The 21,596-nt window shown below is 32.6% G+C and overlaps 1 protein-coding gene across 2 annotated transcripts in view; it reads left to right on the top strand.

Annotated features, from left to right (window-relative positions):
* Positions 1 to 21,128, top strand: part of Cul5 (cullin 5) — an 88,639-nt gene extending 67,511 nt beyond the window's left edge. For both annotated transcript variants that reach the window (XM_046466381.2, XM_058586539.1), the window contains 8 exons: positions 8,018 to 8,150; positions 8,634 to 8,765; positions 11,750 to 11,873; positions 12,342 to 12,517; positions 13,053 to 13,214; positions 14,038 to 14,156; positions 14,778 to 14,901; positions 17,567 to 21,128. In XM_046466381.2, coding sequence (XP_046322337.1) covers positions 8,018 to 8,150; positions 8,634 to 8,765; positions 11,750 to 11,873; positions 12,342 to 12,517; positions 13,053 to 13,214; positions 14,038 to 14,156; positions 14,778 to 14,901; positions 17,567 to 17,761 — 1,165 coding nt within the window. In that variant the 3' untranslated portion in view covers positions 17,762 to 21,128. The remainder of the gene's footprint in view (positions 1 to 8,017; positions 8,151 to 8,633; positions 8,766 to 11,749; positions 11,874 to 12,341; positions 12,518 to 13,052; positions 13,215 to 14,037; positions 14,157 to 14,777; positions 14,902 to 17,566) is intronic.
* Positions 21,129 to 21,596: the final 468 nt, after the last annotated feature.

Genomic DNA, 21,596 nt, shown 5'->3' with positions numbered 1-21,596 from the left:
TTCTGTATCTTGGAAATCTTTTTCTGCTTCAACCCTAGGACATGAAGATGTTCTTTGTTTTCTTCTAGGAACTTTATAATTTAGCTTTTACAGTTACATCTAAGATCTATCTTAAATTAATAGTTGTGTATGTTGTAAGTTGGAGATTAAATTTCTTTTGTTTACTTTTTGTTTACCATATGGTTAGTAAGTGGCTTCAGACCATTTATTGAAAAGAGGCTTCAGACCATTTATTGAAAAGACTTTCCATTCCCCAATACATTACCTTTCCATAAAAACCTTAGGTGACTTTAAAATGGTCATCCATTTCTGGGCTTTCTGTTCAGTTCCAGTGATTTATTTGGGTTCTTTAGGCTATTATCACATAATCATGATTAGTATAGTTCTATAGTAAATCTTGAATCTAGGTGGTATAATTTTTTTCTCCCCCCACCCCAATTCATTCCCAATTCATGAAGGATTTGCCTTTCTTTCTGGTCTTTGTAGCTTTTATGGTTTACTTTTTAATAATGTTTATAATATCTGGTATCATTATGTTGGCCTCATAAGGATTGGAAGTTACTCTCTCCTGTATGTTCTGAAAGAGTTAGTGTAATTGGTATTATTTCTTCCTTAAATGTCTGGTAGAATTCGTAAGTAAAACCATTGGGGCCTGAAGTTTTCTAGTGGAAAGTTTTTTTTAATATGAGTTCAATTTCTTTAGTAGATAAAAGGTCTTCAGATTTTGCAGTTAATCTAGTTATTTGGTTAAGTTAGATTTTCAGGGAATTTACTCATTTCTTCCTAGTTGTCAACTGTGTATATATGCATAAAGTCATAACTACTGTGCCCTTATTATCTGTTTCTCATAGCAAATACTGAAAATACTGTTTCTAGAATCATTTGAGAGTAAATTGTTTATCATTCAGTATATTAGTGTAAACATAATCACAAAACAACTTCCAGAATCAGGAAATTATGATACATACTGCAGTGTAATCGTCAGACCCATTTAAATTTCATGAATTGACCATAAATGTTTTTTCAGCAAAGATATTCAATACAGAATTATGTGTTGTTTTTATGTTGTCATATTTCTTTGATCTTTCTTGGTCAGAAACCAGCTCTTTCTTTGACTCTTGTAACCTTATCCTTTTGAAGAATACAGGCCAGTTTTTTATAGTGTTCCTTAGGTTATGTTAATCTGATGGTTCCTATAAATGAGATTCAGGTTTGCATCTTTGGCAGAAGTAAAATTTTGTGCCAGGCATAGTAGTGCATCTCTGTAATCCCAGAGACTCAGAAGGCCAAGGCAAGAGGATCTCAAGTTTGACTCCAGCCTCAGTAACTTACAAGGCCCTAAGCAACTTAGTGAGACCCTGTTTCAAAGTTTAAAAAGCTAGGGATGTGCGGATGTGACTCAGTGGTGAAGCACCCCTGGGTTAAATCTCTAATACCCAAACAAACAAAAAAAAAAAAGTGAAACTTTGTTCTTATCTGAAGGAACATGATTTGTTTTACTCTACTACTGGACTTTACTTTGGTCACTTCATTAAGTTGATATGTATTGGATCTTCCTGCTGCAAAGGTACTCTTTTTTTCTCTTTATATTTTTGGGTAGTACTTTAAAACTATGTAAAGATTCCATTCCTTAGAGGTACTATGGATTAGACAGAGGGGACTGAAGGGCGGGGAGGAGCAATGGATAAAGGAATGATGGTAGCATTAATGAATTGGACATTATTACCCTATGTGCATATATGATTACACAACCTGTATAACTCTACATCATAAACAACCAGAAGAATGAGAAGTTATACTCCATTTATGTATGATGTGTCAAAATACATTCTCCTGTCATATATGACTAACTAGAACAAATAAAAAAAATATACAAACCAAAATAAAAGATTCCATTCCTCATCAGATTTTTCATTTGTACAGTGATTTATCATATCAGTAGGGACTTATTTCCTATTTTGTTCAGTGGATTACAATTGATGGCCCTGTATTTGGATTTTCAAATTATCCTAGATTTCTGTTGACTGCCTTTCTTATATATACATAACATTTCCATGTATCTTTGCATCTTTGGAAGTGTTGGATTTTATCCTGAATGTGTAATGATATGTTGCACAGAATGGTTCCTGTTAGGTTGTTTGAACTGTCCTGATTGTTCTGCCAGAAAGTGCAGATTTCAATCTGAATTTTAGCTTCCCTGCAGGTGGCATTGATAGGATTTCCTCAAAGCAAAATTGTCTACTTTTTGGAAATTTAACCAGTACCATTACTTTCTTCAAAGTGTAACTTTATTTAGAGATTTACCTATAGTGGATCACTATTCACTGTCTTCATGGCAGTTGTTTATTGGAAAAAAAAAAAAAATCTCCAGAGTTTATAATTGCTTCCTGGAGGAAGATTGGTATAATGCAAGTTTTCTGCTCATTCTCAAGTTGGACTTTTTCCTTGTTCTTTTTAAAAATTTATTGAAGCAACTTTGAACAAGTTAAAAATAGACATTTTAAGTTTTAAACTGAACAATTTTGTGGCATTTAGTACAATCACAATATTGTACAACCATCATCTCTATTTAGTTCCAAAATATTTCTAACACTCTCAAGTAAAACACTTTCCGGAGCAATTTCTTCCATTCTGCCGTCATACCAGCCCCTGGAAACCACTGATCTGCATTCTGTCTCTATGGATATTTTGTGTAAATGAAGTTACACAATATGTGACCTTGTGTCTAGCTTCTTTCATTTATCATTTGGTTTTTTTTTTATATTTATTTTTTTTAGTTGTAGTTGGACCCAGTACCTTTATTTCATTCACTTATTTTTATGCGGTGCTGAGGATCGAACCCAGGGTCCTGAGCATGCTAAGCAAGTGCTCTACTGCTGAGCCACATCCCAGCCCCGTATCATTGTTTTCAAGAGCTCTCCCTCCAAACATGTATTGGTACTTCATTCCCTTGTTTGACTAAATAATATTGTGGTATGTTTATAACATGGTTTAGACCATAATTTTTTTTCCTCCTATCCCATGGATATTTGGGGTGTTTTCCCCTTCTGTGAATTTTGAGTAATGTTGCTTAGAAACATGAGTATCGTGTACATGCACTTCTTGAATACTTCTGTTGGGTATATATCTCTGAGTGGAATTAATGAGTTCATATGGGAATTCTATATTTAACTTTTTGAGGAACTGCCATACTGTTTTTCATAGTGACTGAACTGTTTAAACATTCCTATCAGTAATGTATAAGGAGTCTGGTGGTTAGAATTGCATTTCCCTAATACCAACTAATGATTTTAAGCATCTTTTTATGTGCTTGTAGGTATTTTGGCATCAAATCCTTATTGATAGATAATTTGCAAATATTTTTTTGGATTCTATAGTTAATTGTCTTTTCCTGCACAAAAGCTTTTCTTTCATCTTCCTTTTCTCTGTGCTGGATATTGAACCCAGGACTTTATTCATGGTGGGCAAATAATCTGCTGAGCTACACCATCAGCCTGTTGTACAAAAGCTTTCAATGAAATCCTATTTTCTACTGTACAATTTTTTTTTGTTGCTTTTGCTTATGCTTTCATATCTAAGAGTTCATTCCTAAATCCAGGTTTATGAAGATTCATCTTTACATTTCTAAGATTTTTTTGGTTTAGGTCTAGCCAAGTGTGGTGGTGCACTCCTGTAATTCCAGCGACTCAGGAGACTGAGGTGGAAGGATTGCCAAGTTCAAGGCCAGCATCAGTAATTTAATGAGGCCTAAAGCATCATAGTGAGACTCTGTCTCAAAAACATAAAAAAAGAAAACTGAGGATATGGCTAAGTGGTTAAGCACTCCTGGGTTCAATCCATGGTACCAAAGCAGCGGGTGGCAGTGGTAGAGAGAGAAATAAATATTATATATATTGATATAGATCTATCTATGTATGTGTGTGTGTGTGTGTGTGTGTGTGTGTGTGTGTGTGTGTATATATATATATATATATATATATATATATATATCCTCTTTATTTTGCATGTGGATATTAAGTTGTCCCTGCATCCATTGAATGGTCTTAGCCCTATTACCATGAATCAGTTTGCCATGGATTTATGTTTGTTTCTGGATGCTTAATTTAATTCCTATAGTCTATATGTCTGTCCTTATGCTGGTACCACTCTGTTTTGTTACTATAGCATTGTTAGTAAGCTTTTAAATCAGGACATGTGAATGCTCCACCTTCCCCACCCCCAAATGTTTTGGCTATTTGAGTTCTCTTTCAATTCCACATGAATTTGTGGATTGGTTTTTCCATTTTGTAGGGGAAAAAAAAAAAGGCTCCTGGAATTTTGATAGGAAATGCATTGAATTGGTAGCTTATGTTGGGTACTGTTAACATCTTAATTTTATGTCTCTCAGACCATGAAAATGTGATGTCATTTTGTTTATTTAGGTCTTCTTTTATTTCTTTCAGATTATTTGTTGCTGGTATATAAAAATATAAATGATTTAAATGTTATTTTGTACTATACAGTTTTCCTAAATTCATTTATTAGCCCTAATGGCTTTTTTATGGGTTCTTTTAGATTTTCTATACACAAGGTCATGACATCTGAAAATAGGTACTTTAACCACTTCCTTTCCAATTCAGATGTCTTCTGTTTCTTTTTCTTGCTCAATTGCTCTTACTAGAAATTCTGGTACAGCGATGAATGTCAATGGTGAATTCAGGTATCCTTATCTTTTTCTTGGTTTTAGGGGATTTGTTCTCAGTTGTGCTCACCATTATGATATAAGCTGTAAGTTTTTTTATAATCTCATTATTTTTAATAGTACCATGGCATTCTGTCTGGTGGGTGTGCCCTTGTTTATTTAAGTAATCCTGCACCTATTTCTAATGGTTTGCTGCTACCTTTAGTGCAACAGAGGAATAATATTGTACAGTTGTCATTTTACATATGTGAACCTGTGTCTTCAAGATAGTTTCCCAAAAGTGAGGATTGCTGAATTCTCTGTATTTTCAGATTCTGAGATTACCATATCTTTTAGCTCCAGATTAAAGTAAAAAATTTCTGTGGAACAAAATGAATATCAGTAGCTGACCCAGATAGCGGAACATAGGTATTGTGGCTTTCAGAGGTAGGGGAGGTGATGTTCTAGGAGAATAAACTTTTACTAGCTTTCAAGTTATTTGGGTGACTCACTTCTGAGAAGTGAAAAACCAGTGCTGCCACTGATAACAACTAGAATGATTACGTAAATACAGAAAATAGTAATTTTAATGTTATCAAAGAGCTGCAGAAGCAGCTATGATGAAAGGATTGAAATTTAACAGAAGGTAAGAAAACCTGTTAGAGGTTAACTGAGAATTTGAACTGTTTCCTTAAAGAGAAATAGTACGTGGAAATGAAGGTTTGGCCCAGACTGAGCAATGCTTCTGGAGGGCAATAGAGAGATTTGGTGGTCACACAGGACTGAAGAGACAAAACCTGGTGGAACCTTAATTGAAAACCAAGGAGGAACATTCCTTAAATTCAGGGGCTAACCAGAGGTAGACAGATTGTTAGCAGGAACTGCAACCCGACCTTGAACCAGCCCTGTTCCTAACTGGATTAAAGTGGTCACCCCCTTCCCATAGCAGTTGGATTATCACAGGAGTTCATGCCTGACCTTGGCATCTGCACTGCAAAAGATTTGAAAAGATGGAAATCCAATTATCATATTATTAGTGGGATATGCCTATGTTGAGGATTACAGAAAGATTTTCCTAGAGAATGAATATATTATGTGTGGATACTTTCAAGGAAATCAGTTCCTAATCTTGAACTTCTGTGTCAACTTTTTTCTAAAACTGAGCTCTGATGGAACTATCATATAGCAGTTTTTCTTTTCTACTTGTTCCACAATTAGCCCTCCATACTTTGTAAAGAAAGGAATACCTCTTGTCCTTCATACCATAGTGTTTTGCCTGTGGATAGAAAAGCCTCCAGATTGCCTAAGAAGGTATTTGCCATGTGGTACTGATGTATAGAAAATGAATTTCTAATGAGTTAGCTATCAGAGCCTTTGCAAGTTGGGTAGTTTATAATTAGTCATTATTGAAAATATGAATTGTTAAAATTAAATTTTAATGTTAGGTCAACATTAGTTTTTTAAGCAAATGACTGAGGAAAAAATTGATGTCATAAGAAAAATTTATTCTAGTCCCATCTGCTTACTTACATGATGAAGATTTTTCAGAACAAAGACATTATTAAAATAAGTAGAAATAGAATTGATGCTGATTCATAATTGGTAAGAAAAAGCTGGGCGTGGTGACATAGACCTGTAATCCCAATGATAGGGGAAGCTGACATAGGAGAAACACAAGTTCGAGGCCAGCTTCAGTAAATGAGTGAGACCCTGTTTCAAAAAAATTAAAAAGGTCTGGAGGTGTGGCTTGGTGATAGAACACCCATGGGCCTGGGTTCAATCCCCATCATTCCCCCACCCACAAAAAAGGCATAATTGGGAGAAGAAACAATTTAATTCATCAAATTAAAAGGGAGGCTAGTGTTGTGGCTCAGTGATAGAGCACTTTCCTGGGTGAGGCCCTGGGTTTGATCCTTAGCACTGCATATAAGTAAGTAAATAAAAAATAAATAAAAATAAAGCTACATAAAAAGATCCATTGACAACTAAAAAAATTTATTTTGGGTTTGATCCTCCGCACTATACAGAGATAGATAGATAGATCGATCGATCAGTTGGTCCATTGACAACTAAAAAAAATTATTAAAAAAAAAAAAGTCTGCTTATCCAGGGACTAAGGATATATCTGAGTGATACAACTCTTGCCCAGCATGTATGAGGCCCTGAGTTTCATTCCCCACATTCTCCAGGGAGCTTTCCTACCAAGCTACATCTTCACCCCTTATTTTTTTATTTTGAGATAGGGCCTCACTAAGTTGCTGAGGCTGCCCTTGAAGTGCGACGATCCACCTGCCTCAGCCTCCTGAGTCACTGGGATTACAGGCAAAATATTTCTTTTAATTAAAAAAAATTAAAAGAGTTGATGTATCCAGTAAAAATAGACATTTGCATACATTTTATGTTTATGTACACACAATATAATTTTGGTTTTTGATGATATATATATACTGATAATAATATAGATCACTCAATCCTTGAAAATAACACTTGAATTTTGTATGCACGAGAAATTTTAAAATGTTGAATTTGTTTACTTACAAATGTTGTTTAAGAAGTAGAATAAAGAATAAATGCAAGGCTGGAGCTGTAGCTCAGTGGTAAAGTGCTTGCCTCACATGTGTAAGGCACTGGGTTTGAGCCTCAGTACCACAAACACACAGTATCTTTACTTATTTTTATCTACAAATAAATAAATATTTTTTTTAAAAAAAGAATAAATGCAAGACTTCAAGCATGAAAGTATGATACTGGTTTTCAAATTTCCTCAGAAAAGGGAAATATATAAATTTTTCATTGTTTAGGAGAAATTTGGCTTTAGAAAAATTGGCTTTAGAAAAAAACTTGGCAAATATTTAAAATGGTTTTTGGTAGCTATCACATCACTACAGAATACAGATATATTTCAAAAAGGAAAGTAATGGATTTATCTTAACATTAATAATGAAAAAATTTGAATGTTAGGTTATAATTATCCAAGAACTTACATGGTTTTTCCTATTTTAGCAGATATATGAATAAATCTTTGTATCTATATAAATAAAAGTATCTGAATAAAGATCATTGCAAGCCCAAATTAGGGTTAAACAAACAGGTACTGAGAGGGTAAAATTTAAGGAATTTCTTGTTCTCAGGGTCCTGTAGGAGTTGGGTGGCATTTACAGGACCCCAAGAGTGAATGCCTCCTTAAATTATGCACTGTAGATATCTTGCTCACCTTAACCCCAGTCCTGATCCCTAGATTATTGCACATAAGAATTTTGCTGTTCAACATAAAAAATTAGTTTCTGAAAAAATTGACTTTAGAAAAAAAACTTTGCAAATATTAATCATTTTTCATCATCTGCTTTTGTTTTTCAGAGTGGGATTGAAAACTCAACCGGAATCAAAATGCCCTGAGTTGCTTGCCAATTACTGTGACATGTTGCTAAGAAAAACGCCATTAAGCAAAAAACTAACTTCTGAAGAGATTGAAGCAAAGCTTAAAGAAGTGGTATATAAATTTTTTCTATTTCTGATAGCTAGTTGCTTTCATTCTTTTATTATCTGCTTAGCATAATTGTAATAAGCCAGGGAGCAAAGAAGTGAAGCTAGAGGACAAGTATAGATAAAAAGGATCACAGAGATGGCTAGTGTCAGAAAAAAAAAAAGGGGAAGGCTAAAGATAAGTAGAAAAGAAAATTGGGAAAGAACCATTGATTTTCATGTGAAAAAATATTGTTGCATTTTATGTAAAGTCTGAAAAACTGGTATTTCTTAAGACTAAGAGGTTATTTTATTAGTCTCAAATTTGCTGACTTTTGAATCAGTGACGTATATCAGAACTGATTTTTCAGAGAAATAATTTAGTAGGCTTCTATTTTTATGTGCTTATATAGATTTCAGAATTTTGACATTTAGGGGATATGGAAAGGCCTAAATGAGACAGATGGCTAAGAATATATAAGAATTGAAAGTATCTTTGCTTTCTGTGCAGCTCTTGGTACTTAAATACGTACAAAACAAAGATGTTTTTATGAGGTATCACAAAGCTCACTTGACACGACGTCTCATATTAGACATCTCTGCCGATAGTGAAATTGAAGAAAATATGGTAGAGTGGCTAAGAGTAAGTAAATTTTTTTAAATATTTGGTTTTTAATATCGCACATGGTTCATATCTGTGGTGATATTGGTAATGTTAAAGAAATAGTGATCTTTTAGTAAGAACAGAATATCTTGTAAAATAAAGTGATACCTACTAAAGTACATTTTCTTAATGAAGTTAGTAAAGCACCCTTGTTTCTACTGTTTTATTCCCTTTTGTATACACTCTTGCTAAAAATTACCTTATTAAATAGACCACAGGACAAATAATTTCTTTCTTTGTGATACCTGGGATTAAACCCCAAGCTTTGTGCATGCTGTGCAAGGGCTCTACCATAGAGTTACCTCCCCAGCCTTTTTTTATTTTGAGACAGGGCTTTGAACATGTAATCCTCCTGCTTCAGCTTCCAGAGTAGCTGGGACCACAGGCATATACCACCACACCCAGTAAATTATTTCATTTTTAAGGTATTTTTAATGCTAAATGCTTAATTATAGAGCTGTTTGTAAATAAGTAGCAACATACTAAGTGAAAGAGCATAGATGGAAAAATAATGATTGTTCTGTGACTTTTAAAAATTTTTTGTCAAAACTCTTATTGTCATATAGGAAGATGAAAAATAGCAAAACTAATATGTTTTTAGTACACCAATTTAAAACACAAGAAACTTTTTATATTGAAGTATTTGTTTTCTTTGTAAAAAGCTTATCAGGGCTGGAGTTGTGGCTCAGTGGTAGAACACTTGCCTCGCATATGTGAGGTACTGAGTTCGATCCCCAGCACCACATTAAAAAAAAAAAAAAAAAAAACCTAAATAAACAAAATAAAGTTATTTTAAAAATTCATCAAGTGTAATTAGGAAAATATTTTATAATTTATCTCTTGATACTGTATCTAGAATATTTTAAGCACTCTTAAAATATAACAACAAAATGTCAAATAACCCAATTAAAAATGGGCAAAGAATTTGAATAGATTTTTGTTTCTTTTTTCTCAGCACAGGGGATTGAACTCAAGGGCATCTTACCACTGAACTATATCCTCAGGCCCTTTTGCTGGCCTCAAATTTGGCTATTTCCAGCCTTAGCAAACCAAGTATCTGGGATTGTGAATAGACATTGCTTTATAGAAGATAAATAAATGGGCAATAGTGCACACAAACATGCTCAGCATTAGTAATCATTAGTGAAATGCTAATCAAAATCACTGGATATATCACTTTATCCCTACTATAATAGCTAAAATAAAAAATAGAGGTGATAACAAATGTTGAGAAAGAAGAGAAATTAGAACTCTGGTAAGTTGCTGGTGGGATTTAAAATGGGGCAGCCACTTTGGAAAACTGTTTGATAGTTCCTCAAAAAGTTAAACAGACTTGATGAAGCAATTTCACTGCTAGGTAATTCTACTCAATAGATATGAGGACATATACACATATCCATGTAAATTTTTGTATATGGATGTTCCTTATATTATTATTTAGAAATAATGACAAATGTTAATAAGCTGAGGAAGGAACAAAATGTTGTTTACTCAAACAGTGGAATATGACTTTTCAATAAAAGAATTGAAGTACTGACACATGCTAGAATTTGGATGTACTTAGGAAATATTATAATGCTGAAGTGAAAGAGGCCAGTCACAAACCATATGTCATATGGTTCCAGTAAAATGAGATGTGAGGGTAGGCAAATCTACAAAGACAAAAAAAGTACTTTCAGTGGTTTGCAGAAATTGGGGCCAGAAGTAGAAATGAGAAGTGACTCTGAATAAACGTGGGGCCTGTTTTTAGAGTAATTAAATGTTCTTAAGATTTGAGGTAATGGTTGCTCAACTCTATAAATATACTAAAATCCGCTACATTTTAAAAGTATGAATCTTATGGGAGGTGATTTATGTGTCTCAGTAAAGCTATCATTAAAATGAAGATAGTTTAATAGCAGTTGCTTACTCTCTTCCAGTACAATAAACATCTTTTCTGTGCCTTGAAGAGATGGCATACCCATTTAAGTTTGGATCCATTTCTAGCATGCAACTTACCACTTTTCTCATTTATGTCAACAACTTTGTTTCACTAAGTTTTTATACCTCTGTATATAATGAATGTTCAGCATTGGCGTTATTAACATTACAACTATAGTTCCACAGTCAGTTTTGTTCTACAACTCTATGTTCTTTTTTTTTTCACTTCCAGCATTATTACTTTTATTTTTTTGGCAGTACTGGGGATTGAAGAAACACTGTACCTCTGAGCTAGAGGTCTTTTTGCTATCTTATTTTGAGACTGTGTTGCCAAAACTAGCCTAGAACTTTCCATCCTCCTCCTCTCACCCTCCCTGGAATTACAGGCATTTGCCACTGCACCCAGCAACGTATGTTAATTTTCTAATGTATTTTTATCATCTTTGTTGGCCAAGCGCCTTTTGATTACCCATTTATGTAAAATATGTGGTTTTATCACTATAAGGCAAGGATGCCAGCAAAAACAATACACTTTGCTCTCTGTTGGGTGAACTGAATAAACAAGTGACTGATAGATTTTTAATAAAGTATTGTGTTTGTTAGCTGATGTTATGTTTCTGCTAAGTTTTGTTTGTTTGTTTGTATTTTGAGTGCTGGAGATCAAGCCCAGGGCCATGAATATGCTAGGTGAGCTCTCTACCACTAAGCTACACACCCAGGCCTGTGTTTCTGTTATTTTTGTCATAACTTATGGATTGAGGAGTTAGAAGTGAAGTTTTGTACTTTATGCAAGTACATTTATTATATAGTAGCAACTGAGGTTGAGCTGTGTTGTTTAGAACTGATGGTAAAACTATTCTGTAAAATTTGTGCAGACTGAAATTGTGTAAAGCAAGGACTACCCTCACTATCCTATTTTTTTCTAAGAGTCAAGGGAAAAAAAATTTTTGTTAAAGTATCTAAGATAGCTTTCTGTTAAATTTTTTATTCTGGTAATATATTAGATTATATACATTTGTCTCTTCTGTCTTTGGTTTTTGTAGGAAGTTGGTATGCCAGCAGATTATGTAAACAAACTTGCTAGAATGTTTCAGGACATAAAAGTATCTGAAGATTTGAACCAAGCTTTTAAGGAAATGCACAAAAATAATAAATTGGCTTTACCAGGTATTTTACTTTATAATTACATATGTGTGTATATGTTTTAAGCTTTATTTATTTATTGTAGTTGTAGATGGACAGAATGCCTTTATTTTATTTATTCTTCTTTATGTGGTGCTAAGGATCGAATCCAGTGTCTCACACACACTAGGCAAGCACTCTGCCACTGAGCTATAGCCCCAGCCCTATTTCAAACTTTTAAAAAAGAATATCTGTGTTTGTGGTAATTAAAGTTAAATAGCAGTAATAGACCCAGAAATGTTATGATGTTCACATTCCTGGAGACATCTGTCAAAGCAGAATGGTAGATTTGTGAATCCAGTTTTTGAAACAAAAGAATTTTTTAACAAAATCTTTAGAGTCGTGTTTATTTTTTACCAGAATTTAACCTGTATTATTTTAATTTTTATTTTATTTTGTAAATTTTATCTATTCTCAAGATTGTTTTATATTTTCTGATATTCTGCCCTTTAGCTGATTCAGTTAATATAAAAATTCTGAATGCTGGTGCCTGGTCAAGAAGCTCTGAAAAAGTCTTTGTCTCGCTTCCTACTGAACTGGAGGATTTGATACCTGAAGTAGAAGAATTTTACAAAAAAAATCATAGTGGTAGAAAACTACATTGGCATCATCTCATGTCAAATGGAATTGTAAGTTATGATATAGTTTTCTATTTGGGTGAAAGTGGAAGAACTCCAAATAAGAGTTACTTAAACAAAACAGATTTTCTGCTTCTCTCACAGATAAAAATTTTCACAGGAATAGTGGATCTGTTCCATGAAATTGTTAGTAACTTAGTCTTCTGATTGCACCATCATGCTTCTAGTATTGCCCTTATCAGCATAACCCAGTATGATCCCCACTTTGTATATCTTCCTACCAACAAAAAAGAAAGGAGAAGGTGTACCTTCATTTAAGGGTGACTTCTAGAAGTTTCCTCCATCATTTCCACTTGTATCACATTGAACAGATCTCAGTCACATGGCCATTATCTGTTATAGGGAAAGCCAGAAGATGAGTCATTAAACTTTGCTTAAAATTACATAGCCTGTAAGAAAGGAATAATGGATATTGGAAGACACGTAACAGTATTTTCACATAAAATCTCATGTAACAGATGTTTTATTAGGTAGATGGTAATCATTATGAAGAGCTTCTTATTGAAATTTATCTTATCTGTTATAGATAACATTTAAGAATGAAGTTGGTCAATATGATTTGGAGGTTACCACGTTTCAGCTGGCTGTGTTGTTTGCATGGAACCAAAGACCTAGAGAGAAAATCAGCTTTGAAAATCTAAAACTTGCAACTGAACTCCCTGATGCTGAACTTAGAAGGACTTTATGGGTTGGTTTATTTATTTTGTTTATCAAATTATATTCTGGAAATTTGTGATTATTTTTGTTGGTGGTGGTTTTTTTGTTTTTTGGTGATGGTGCTGATCAAATCCAAGGCCTCCCACATGCCAGGCACACAACACACCCTACCACTGAGCTAACCCTGACCCTGATGAATTTTTTAATTTATAACACTCTCAAAATGACATTTAACCAAGAAAAATACAAAAATGAGGTATTCTGGAAAAAATGAATTGAAAAGAGGCAAGTTACCAAGACAGAGAAAGGCAAAAAAAAAGGAGAAAGATTGAATTGGTATTTTTTGCCTGTGGGAGTCTTCCCAAAAACATACATATATTAATGTTAATTTTTATACCAAGAGTGTGTACAAAGAATTTATGATGACTAAATATCTAAGAGAACACTTTAGATCTTTTCAGAATTTATAAAATTTTCTCTTTAGCTTTTTGCTTTGTAACTACTTTCTGTCCTTACTCCATAAGCAACTTAAAGTTTCAGAGTAATTATTTGCTATGATGGAAAGAGCTGGTATATAACTGTTAAGTGGTATTTGCTACTGTCCTATGTGACCAATTCTAATTTTTTATTTTCCCATAAAGGGAATATTTATTTCTTCCTTATAACCAACTCTTTTTTCCTGTTTTTCTGCTTCATACATTTAAATTGTTATATTCATAGAGATACCAAATACAAGTTTGGATTGTAAATTTGTGTTTATAATCCTTTCTTATTTATATTGGTTGTGTTGGGGAATTGATCTTAATATCCCATACTGCTTATAAATACTAATTGTTTTCTCCTTTATTTTTCAGTCTTTAGTAGCTTTCCCAAAGCTCAAACGGCAAGTTTTATTGTACGAACCTCAAGTGAATTCACCCAAAGACTTTACAGAAGGTACCCTCTTCTCAGTGAACCAGGAGTTCAGTTTAATGTAAGGTTTATGTTGGTCAATTTAAAATAAAAATGCCTTGTTTGAGTTTTAGTTTGTTATTTTTTTAAGCAAAATAACTTTTATTTACATGATATTTATAACAATAACTATATATTACCATCAATCTAAATTTAATGTCATTTAGTTTTTTATTAAAACTATTAGGGGGCCAGAGGGCTCAGGAGGATGGGGGCCTCTGGAAAAAAAATATATTAATGAACTGTAAAGATGTTTACTTCTTTACCATATTTATATGGACACATTTTTGCTGTCTGACATTATACTATATTCATCTTAAAAGTAAACTTTTTTGTGTGCTCTAAAGCAATTTTATCTAGGCAGAGCATTTTTCCCTGAAGCTCAATTAGGTAAAGTTGAATCACAACCCATGTCTGTTCAATTATCTAATTATTTTTATGGCAGTATAAATTATCAAGCTTGTTATAAGAAATCATTGAGAAGAATAGGGTTTGTTTTAAATAAAGGTATATGTTATTTGTTATTTCTCCTTTAAATAGTTCTAGATTTTAATTTTTAGAATATTTCTAAATCTTTTCTCTCAGATATTGTTGCTATAATACAGTGTTTGAAAACCCTTTCACTGAGCAGTGTTTTTTACAGAAAAAATGCAAAAGTTCAGAAAAGAGGAAAAATCAACTTGATTGGACGCTTGCAGCTCACTACAGAAAGGATGAGAGAAGAGGAGAATGAAGGAATAGTGCAACTAAGAATATTAAGAACCCAGGTTTGTGATATTATGATAAAACATGTAAATTAAGTCTTGGGGTAGTTTATTGAAATCTTCAAACTAGAGGGGTTAACAGTACACACCTGTAATCTCAACTAGTTGGAGTCTGACACGAGGATCATAAATTTAAGGTCAGATCATAAATTTAAGACCTTGTCTCTAGATAAAAAATTCAAAAGGCTAGGAGTGTAGCTCAGTGGTAAAACATCGCTGGATTCAATCCCCAGTGCCAGGGGACATTTTTATTTATTCAGAATATGATACTTTTGAACATGATAAAGAATACCCATTTTGGAGCTGGGGTTGTGGCTCAGCAGTAGAGCGCTCACCTAGCACATGCAAGGCACTGGGTTTGATCCTCAGCACCACATAAAAATAAACAAATGAAATAAAGGTATCTAACTACAATTAAAAAAATAAGGATTTCAATTTTTTTAAATAAAAATATTGTATTCAGCTACAACTAAAAAAGTACCCATTTTAAACTAACATGATAATTTTAACTTTGAAATATTTTTTAAAGCCAAATTGTTCCACGTTTATTATTTTTTATTTAATATTATTTAAATCTTCTGGTCAGTGTAATAAAATGTCAAGCAAGAGGAAGAATTACTTATAGATCGTATAATATGATCTGATTACTTACAGATCATATAATATGACAAAGTAGCACAGAAAAACAATGAATTAAAAGACTCAATTGGCTGGGTGCAGTGGTGCACAACTGACTATAAGGTTGGTTGAATCTCTGGATGTGGAACCTATAGACACAAAGGGCCAAATGTATTTCTTCTTTTTTCTCTTTTCACATTTCCTTTATAACAAATTCTAATCTCCACTAAGATAGATAGGATGCTTATACTGGAAAAGGTAAAAGGAAAAGAATATTTAATAATTTTCAGATAACATTTAATAACGAGCTTAATAATAATTAAAGAAATTGCCAAGAAAAATATTGATGAAGGAAGGGGAGTGAGAATAGGAAAAATAGTAGAATGAATCAGACATAACTTTCCTGTGTTCATATATGAATACACAACCAGTGTAACTCCACATTATGTACAACCTCAAGAATGGGAAGTTATACTACATGTATGTATAATATGTCAAAATACACTCTATTGTTATACATCTAAAAAGAACAAATAAAAACAAAATTAAAAATATTGATGAAATTTACCTATATGAAAAAATACTTATTTTTCCATGAATATAAAAAACATGTACTTGCCACAAAAGAAAATGATGAAAGAGGAAATAGAGTGGCTTCTAGAGCACAAATACATCAGAAGAGATGAAGCCCAACACGTTCATATACATGCCACAATTTTGAATATCATGGACACTATTAACCCAAGTTTTGGAGTGCCTGAGCAGAAAGTTACCAGTTAGAGCTAGAGAAAGGAAAGCTAAAACATTTAATGGAATTAATTCAAATTAAAAGTAATATTTATAATAAATGTAGCTTATTAATTAGGTAAATATAAAGAATAGTACTTACTGATTTTATAACAGTACTATCACACAAAGAAATAACTTTTGAGTACAGGGGAAAATTTGTACATACAGATTTTTATCATAATTGATGTTAAACACAATATCAGTTTATATACATATTGTGTTCGCAGGTAAGATAAATTTTAAAAATGTATTTAAAGAAGTGAAAGGAAATATATTAAAATATGTGATATGGGGCTGGGGTTGTAGCTCAATGATAGCGCACTCATCTGGGATGTGTGAGGCACGGGGTTGGATCCTCAGCACCTCATAAAAATAAATAAATAAAATAAAGTTATTGTGTCCATCTACAACTAAAAAAATATATATTTAAAAAATAGATGTGATGCGTATTTCTTTCAGCCAAGAGATTATGGGTAATTTTGCTTTTATTTTCAAAATCTCTTTAATAAAATTTTATTTTATAAGCAGTGAAAAAAGTGTTTTATTAAGTAAATAAATTTACATGGCTTTTTTATTGTTTGCATATTTTTTGGTTTTTTTTGGTACAGGAGCGCTCTATCACAGAGCTACATCCCTAGTCCTTTTTATTTTTTGAGACAGGGTCTCGCTAAGTTGCTTGCTTACAGCCTCACTAAGTTGCTGAGGCTGGCCTGGAACTTATGATCTTCCTGCTTTGATCTCCCAAGTTACTGGGATTACAGGCATGTTTCACAGTGCCTGGCTAATTTACTTTTTTTTTTTTTTTTAACATTTATTTTTTAGTTGTAGGTTGACACAATACCTTTTGTTTTATGTTTTGTATGTGGTGTTAAGGATTGAACCTAGTGCCTCACACGTGCTTGCCAAGTGCTGTACCTCTGAGCCACAACCCCAGCCCCTAATTTACTTTTTGTAAATAAATATTGGTCTTAAGATTAATCCCTTATGGACTGGGTTTGTGGTTCAGTGGTATAGCACTTGCCTAGCATATATGAGGCAAGGGTTCAATTCTCAGCACCACATATAAATAAATGAATAAAATAAAGGTCTATCAACAACTAATACCCACACACACATATATAAATTTTTAAAAGAAGATTAATCCCTTAATAGTTGCTGTGCATTCTGATAGATGTTGGATAGAGGATGAAATATATATAAAAAATCATTTTTCATTTTGCTTTACTTAATATATTAACTTTTTTTTTCTTTTTTCTTTTAGGAAGCTATCATACAAATAATGAAAATGAGAAAGAAAATTAGTAATGCCCAACTTCAGACTGAATTAGTAGAAATTTTGAAAAACATGTTCTTGCCACAAAAGAAAATGATAAAAGAGCAAATAGAATGGCTTATAGAGCACAAATACATCAGAAGAGATGAATCCGATATCAACACTTTCATTTATATGGCATAATTTTGAATATCATGGACATTATTAAGAACCCAGATTTTGGAGTGCTTGGGCAGAAAGTTACAAGTTTGAGCTGGAGAAAGGTTTATTTGGACTTTGATTACATAAATATGAAAATCTCTGCCTTACCTTATAAAGTGACTCTATTTTGCCACTCACATTAGTTAGCATGATGGCATTCCCTTCATGTTGCGCACTCTGTAACAGCATGCTGTTTTGTGGAGAAACTTGCATTCATGAAGAGCCCATTATGAACTTTTAAAAGTAAATTTGATTTTTACCCACCAGAAGAAATATAGTTGGGAAGGGAGAGGGCGGGGTTCTTGTTGCTTTTTTCCTCTCTTAAAAAAATGTACTTGCACAAGGAAGGATATTCAGATATTCATGCACTGAAAAATGCTGTTATCTTTTGTTTTTAAAAAAATGCAATTAAAACTAGAAGTAGCACTCTTGGCCTCTTTTGATGAGAGTGAGCTGGTCAATACAACATTGGGAGAGGGCAGATGTAGGTGAGAAGATAAGTATTTCATAGTTTCAAATTATTAGTTCAAACACTGCTTTGGTATGATAACTGGATTTTAATGGTGACCTAAAAAAAGATATTAAATATTTCCAACTTACAAATGTTGGTGTTCTTTAAGCAGGAGACTGCTGTTTTAGTTGTTTGTTAAATGATAAGGAATTTTGAAAAATCTTATATGGCTGGAGAGTTTGTTTTGAAAAAAATGAAGCTTATATTGTTGCTTCAGTTGTACAAAAGAAATTTATGGAGAGAGGTAGGTCATTATGACTACAGGGTCAGTACAGCAAAACAAACATTAAGTGTGTCTGTCACTAACACACTTAATATTTATATACCTAGTATTTATTATGCCATATCTAAATTTATTGAACACAATGCAGAAATCTCCTGCTGTGATATAATACAGTTATGGAACGGATCTCTCAATCTGTAGCATAGAACTATTTTGGTATCTTAAAGTCTCATGATTAGGGATTTTTACAGCCTCAGGTTTCTGGAAAGAAAGACTTCTCTTTTAAAAAGTAATATCAGTCATCTAGGAGGAGAAGAAAAAACATAAGACCTGAAAAGCATAAGCAAAGTTATTCCAGTCTTAATATGAGCAGTATACTTGCCAAATATGTACATATATATTTATATATTTTAAAAATAAACATTTTTAAAATGTTCAGAAGGCAACACTTACCTTTTTATTTTCAGTCAATCCAAAGCAGCAACTTATTAGTTGCTGGCAACTGAATACCCAGAGCAGTGCAAATTTTAGGACTTGAGGACTTGAACAACTGAGAAGAACAAAACTATTTCCATTGGGGAAAAAATGGCTCAACATGGATTTTTATTCATTGTGGTGCACGTTTCGAATTTTCTTATAAATTATTTTATATCTTTTTGATGTTCAGTAATATTTAAAAGTATGGTTTTGAAAATGGTAGGAAATGGAGTGCTGAAAGGCATCCAGTATTATATTATAGCAGAGAGCTTTTAAGAGCATTTCATGGAATCTTCCCTATCCCAAGAAGCTTTATGAGCTCCCCAATGCAAAGAAGGAAAGTCAATTTAAAACATTTATGGTTTGCTGATTATAATCAAATGCCTGTTCTGAAACTCATAGGAAATTTGAATTTTGTTTAGAATTTAAAATATACTTCAGCTCTAAGATAGCATATGTCAATCATTAGACCAAGATATTGTGAAGAATTAAATTTAAAATTAGTGTTCATTGTTTTCTCTAATTAAATTTGAAATTTAGAAGAAATAATTTTTTAATAACTGTGACCCTTAGGTTTAACAAATATTTTGGTATTGCAGATTTGCTTGTCCCAATAGAAGAATAACAAAAGAAGAAACTAAGGGAGAAAAATTTTAGGCCTTTTTTTTATATTTAAATTTTATTGTTTTAAACCATAATTGTTCTCAGAATTTCTTTGGAATTTCTAACATTTTTGATCATTTAATTTAAGAATGAGAGCCATAATGTTTTGATTTCTAAAGGCAAATTTAATGCAAAGTGAGTAAGATTAAATCCATAGCAAAGTTTTCTATTAAATTTTTTAATAGATTTTTTAAAGCTAATTATGTCCTGATTGTATTTTGGGGATTAAACAGCAACAAATACTGTACACTTAAGTTTTCATCTTTTTTTTTTTTTGGGTTATATATACAAAAATTTAACTACTTTTTGGTGTTTATGAAAACCATTTAGTTGACATGGTGCCTATACCATTGTTGAATTTTCTTTAAATATGTTTTGACAATAGATTTGCTAATTTTAAAAAATAGAATCTGAAGAGAAAATTTTATCAGCAATTTGTTAAAGTATACTAGTTGTAACTGTGTACCTTTATCAGGTTCTTTTCTCCAATGAACACTTAGTGCTATCTGAGCAGAAATGAAACCTAACATAGTTAAGGAAAAAGAAAACCCAGTCACCAACTTCACCACCAAAATATAATTAAGTTTTTTTATGAGTAGCATGGCAAGAGGGCACCTCAGGTTAAGTTTTGACCACTCATCTTCTGATTTTAAAGATAGAGCCGTCTGAAAATGTTAACCTTTGTTGCCACCTCATTGCCAGAGTAAGATATGAAACAATTTACGAAGTAAAAATATACGACAATTTTGTTGCTTACAATGATATAATAAATATTAGAACATTACTGTTCCAATGATTTGATGAGGATCTTGAAATAAATTCTGAAGTCTTCCAATTTTTACATTTATTGGAGGGGTCCCCAAGTTCTTTCAATCTGTTTATTTAAGTCCCTTGATCTTATTTTGTGCATAAATGTTAAAGTTTCCTAAAATGAAATGTTAGCTCTCTTCTTACTTTTTATTAAATTTAATACAAAACATGACCTTAGTTGTTAAGAAAGGATTTTGCATTATTTGCAGTACGATGTCATTAGTCCTGCTCAAAGGGCAAATTTTTAAAATTCAGTTTGGGTAAAAGATTTGCTAGTTTTAAAGAAAGATTTGCTATCATAAACTCAAGCTGGTTTTTCTATTTTCATGTGAATGACTGGGATGCTGTCTTATAAATTCTTCCAAGGTCATGTTTGTGAGATAAAAACATTACATGAGAGCTTTCTTGTCATCTACACTAATGTCTTTTGGAGTGTTGAACAAATTTTGAGTTTCTAAGGTGTAATCTATCCTCATATGGTCTATACGATTTTGAATGTGTGCCACTACATACTGAGATGATAATGCTGTACAATTTTAAATGGTAGCAGTTTCTGTATGCAGTAGGCTGAAATATTTTGATGAACTGCTTAATTTTTGGATTTTATTTTTTAAGTTGTATAATTTATTTTCTTGCAAAATAAAAATGTAATATAAAAGCTTTCACTTATCCCCCAAATTTTGATTTTTCTACTATAAAATAGTTTCTAAGAGTTTAATTAAAATTTTTAGATGGGTGTAGTGGTGCCCTTGTAGTCCTAGCTACTTGGGAGGCTGAAGCAGGAGAATCACATGAATTCAGGAATTTCAGGCCAGCATGTGCAACATAATAAGACCTTGTCTCAAAGAAAAAAAATATATAGCAGGTATATTTACATATTTGCACAAACTAACTAAATTTCAAATAAGTTTAAAAGATCTCTTTAAATTGAGAATTCATTTATTTCTACTGTAGTAGTTGTGAAATAAATATTTACAGGCAGTTGGGCTGGACAAACACAGTTGACTTCATAATGACCCCTAAACTCAGCTTTGGACTTTCAGTGAGTGAGATCTAGGGGAGTTGAAGGAGATGGGTTCACTTGGAAATGAAGCTAGAGAAAAGTTTGGTCTCGGTGTAATATTAACCTAAAC

This window comes from Marmota monax, unplaced genomic scaffold (assembly GCF_021218885.2).
Source record: "Marmota monax isolate L192 unplaced genomic scaffold, Marmota_monax_Labrador192_F-V1.1 WCK01_AAM20220418_F8-fsc00045, whole genome shotgun sequence".
Classification (NCBI taxonomy): Eukaryota; Metazoa; Chordata; class Mammalia; order Rodentia; family Sciuridae; genus Marmota; species Marmota monax.
The sequence above is the reverse complement of the archived record's forward strand: the minus strand, read 5'-3'. Positions and strand labels throughout refer to the sequence as shown.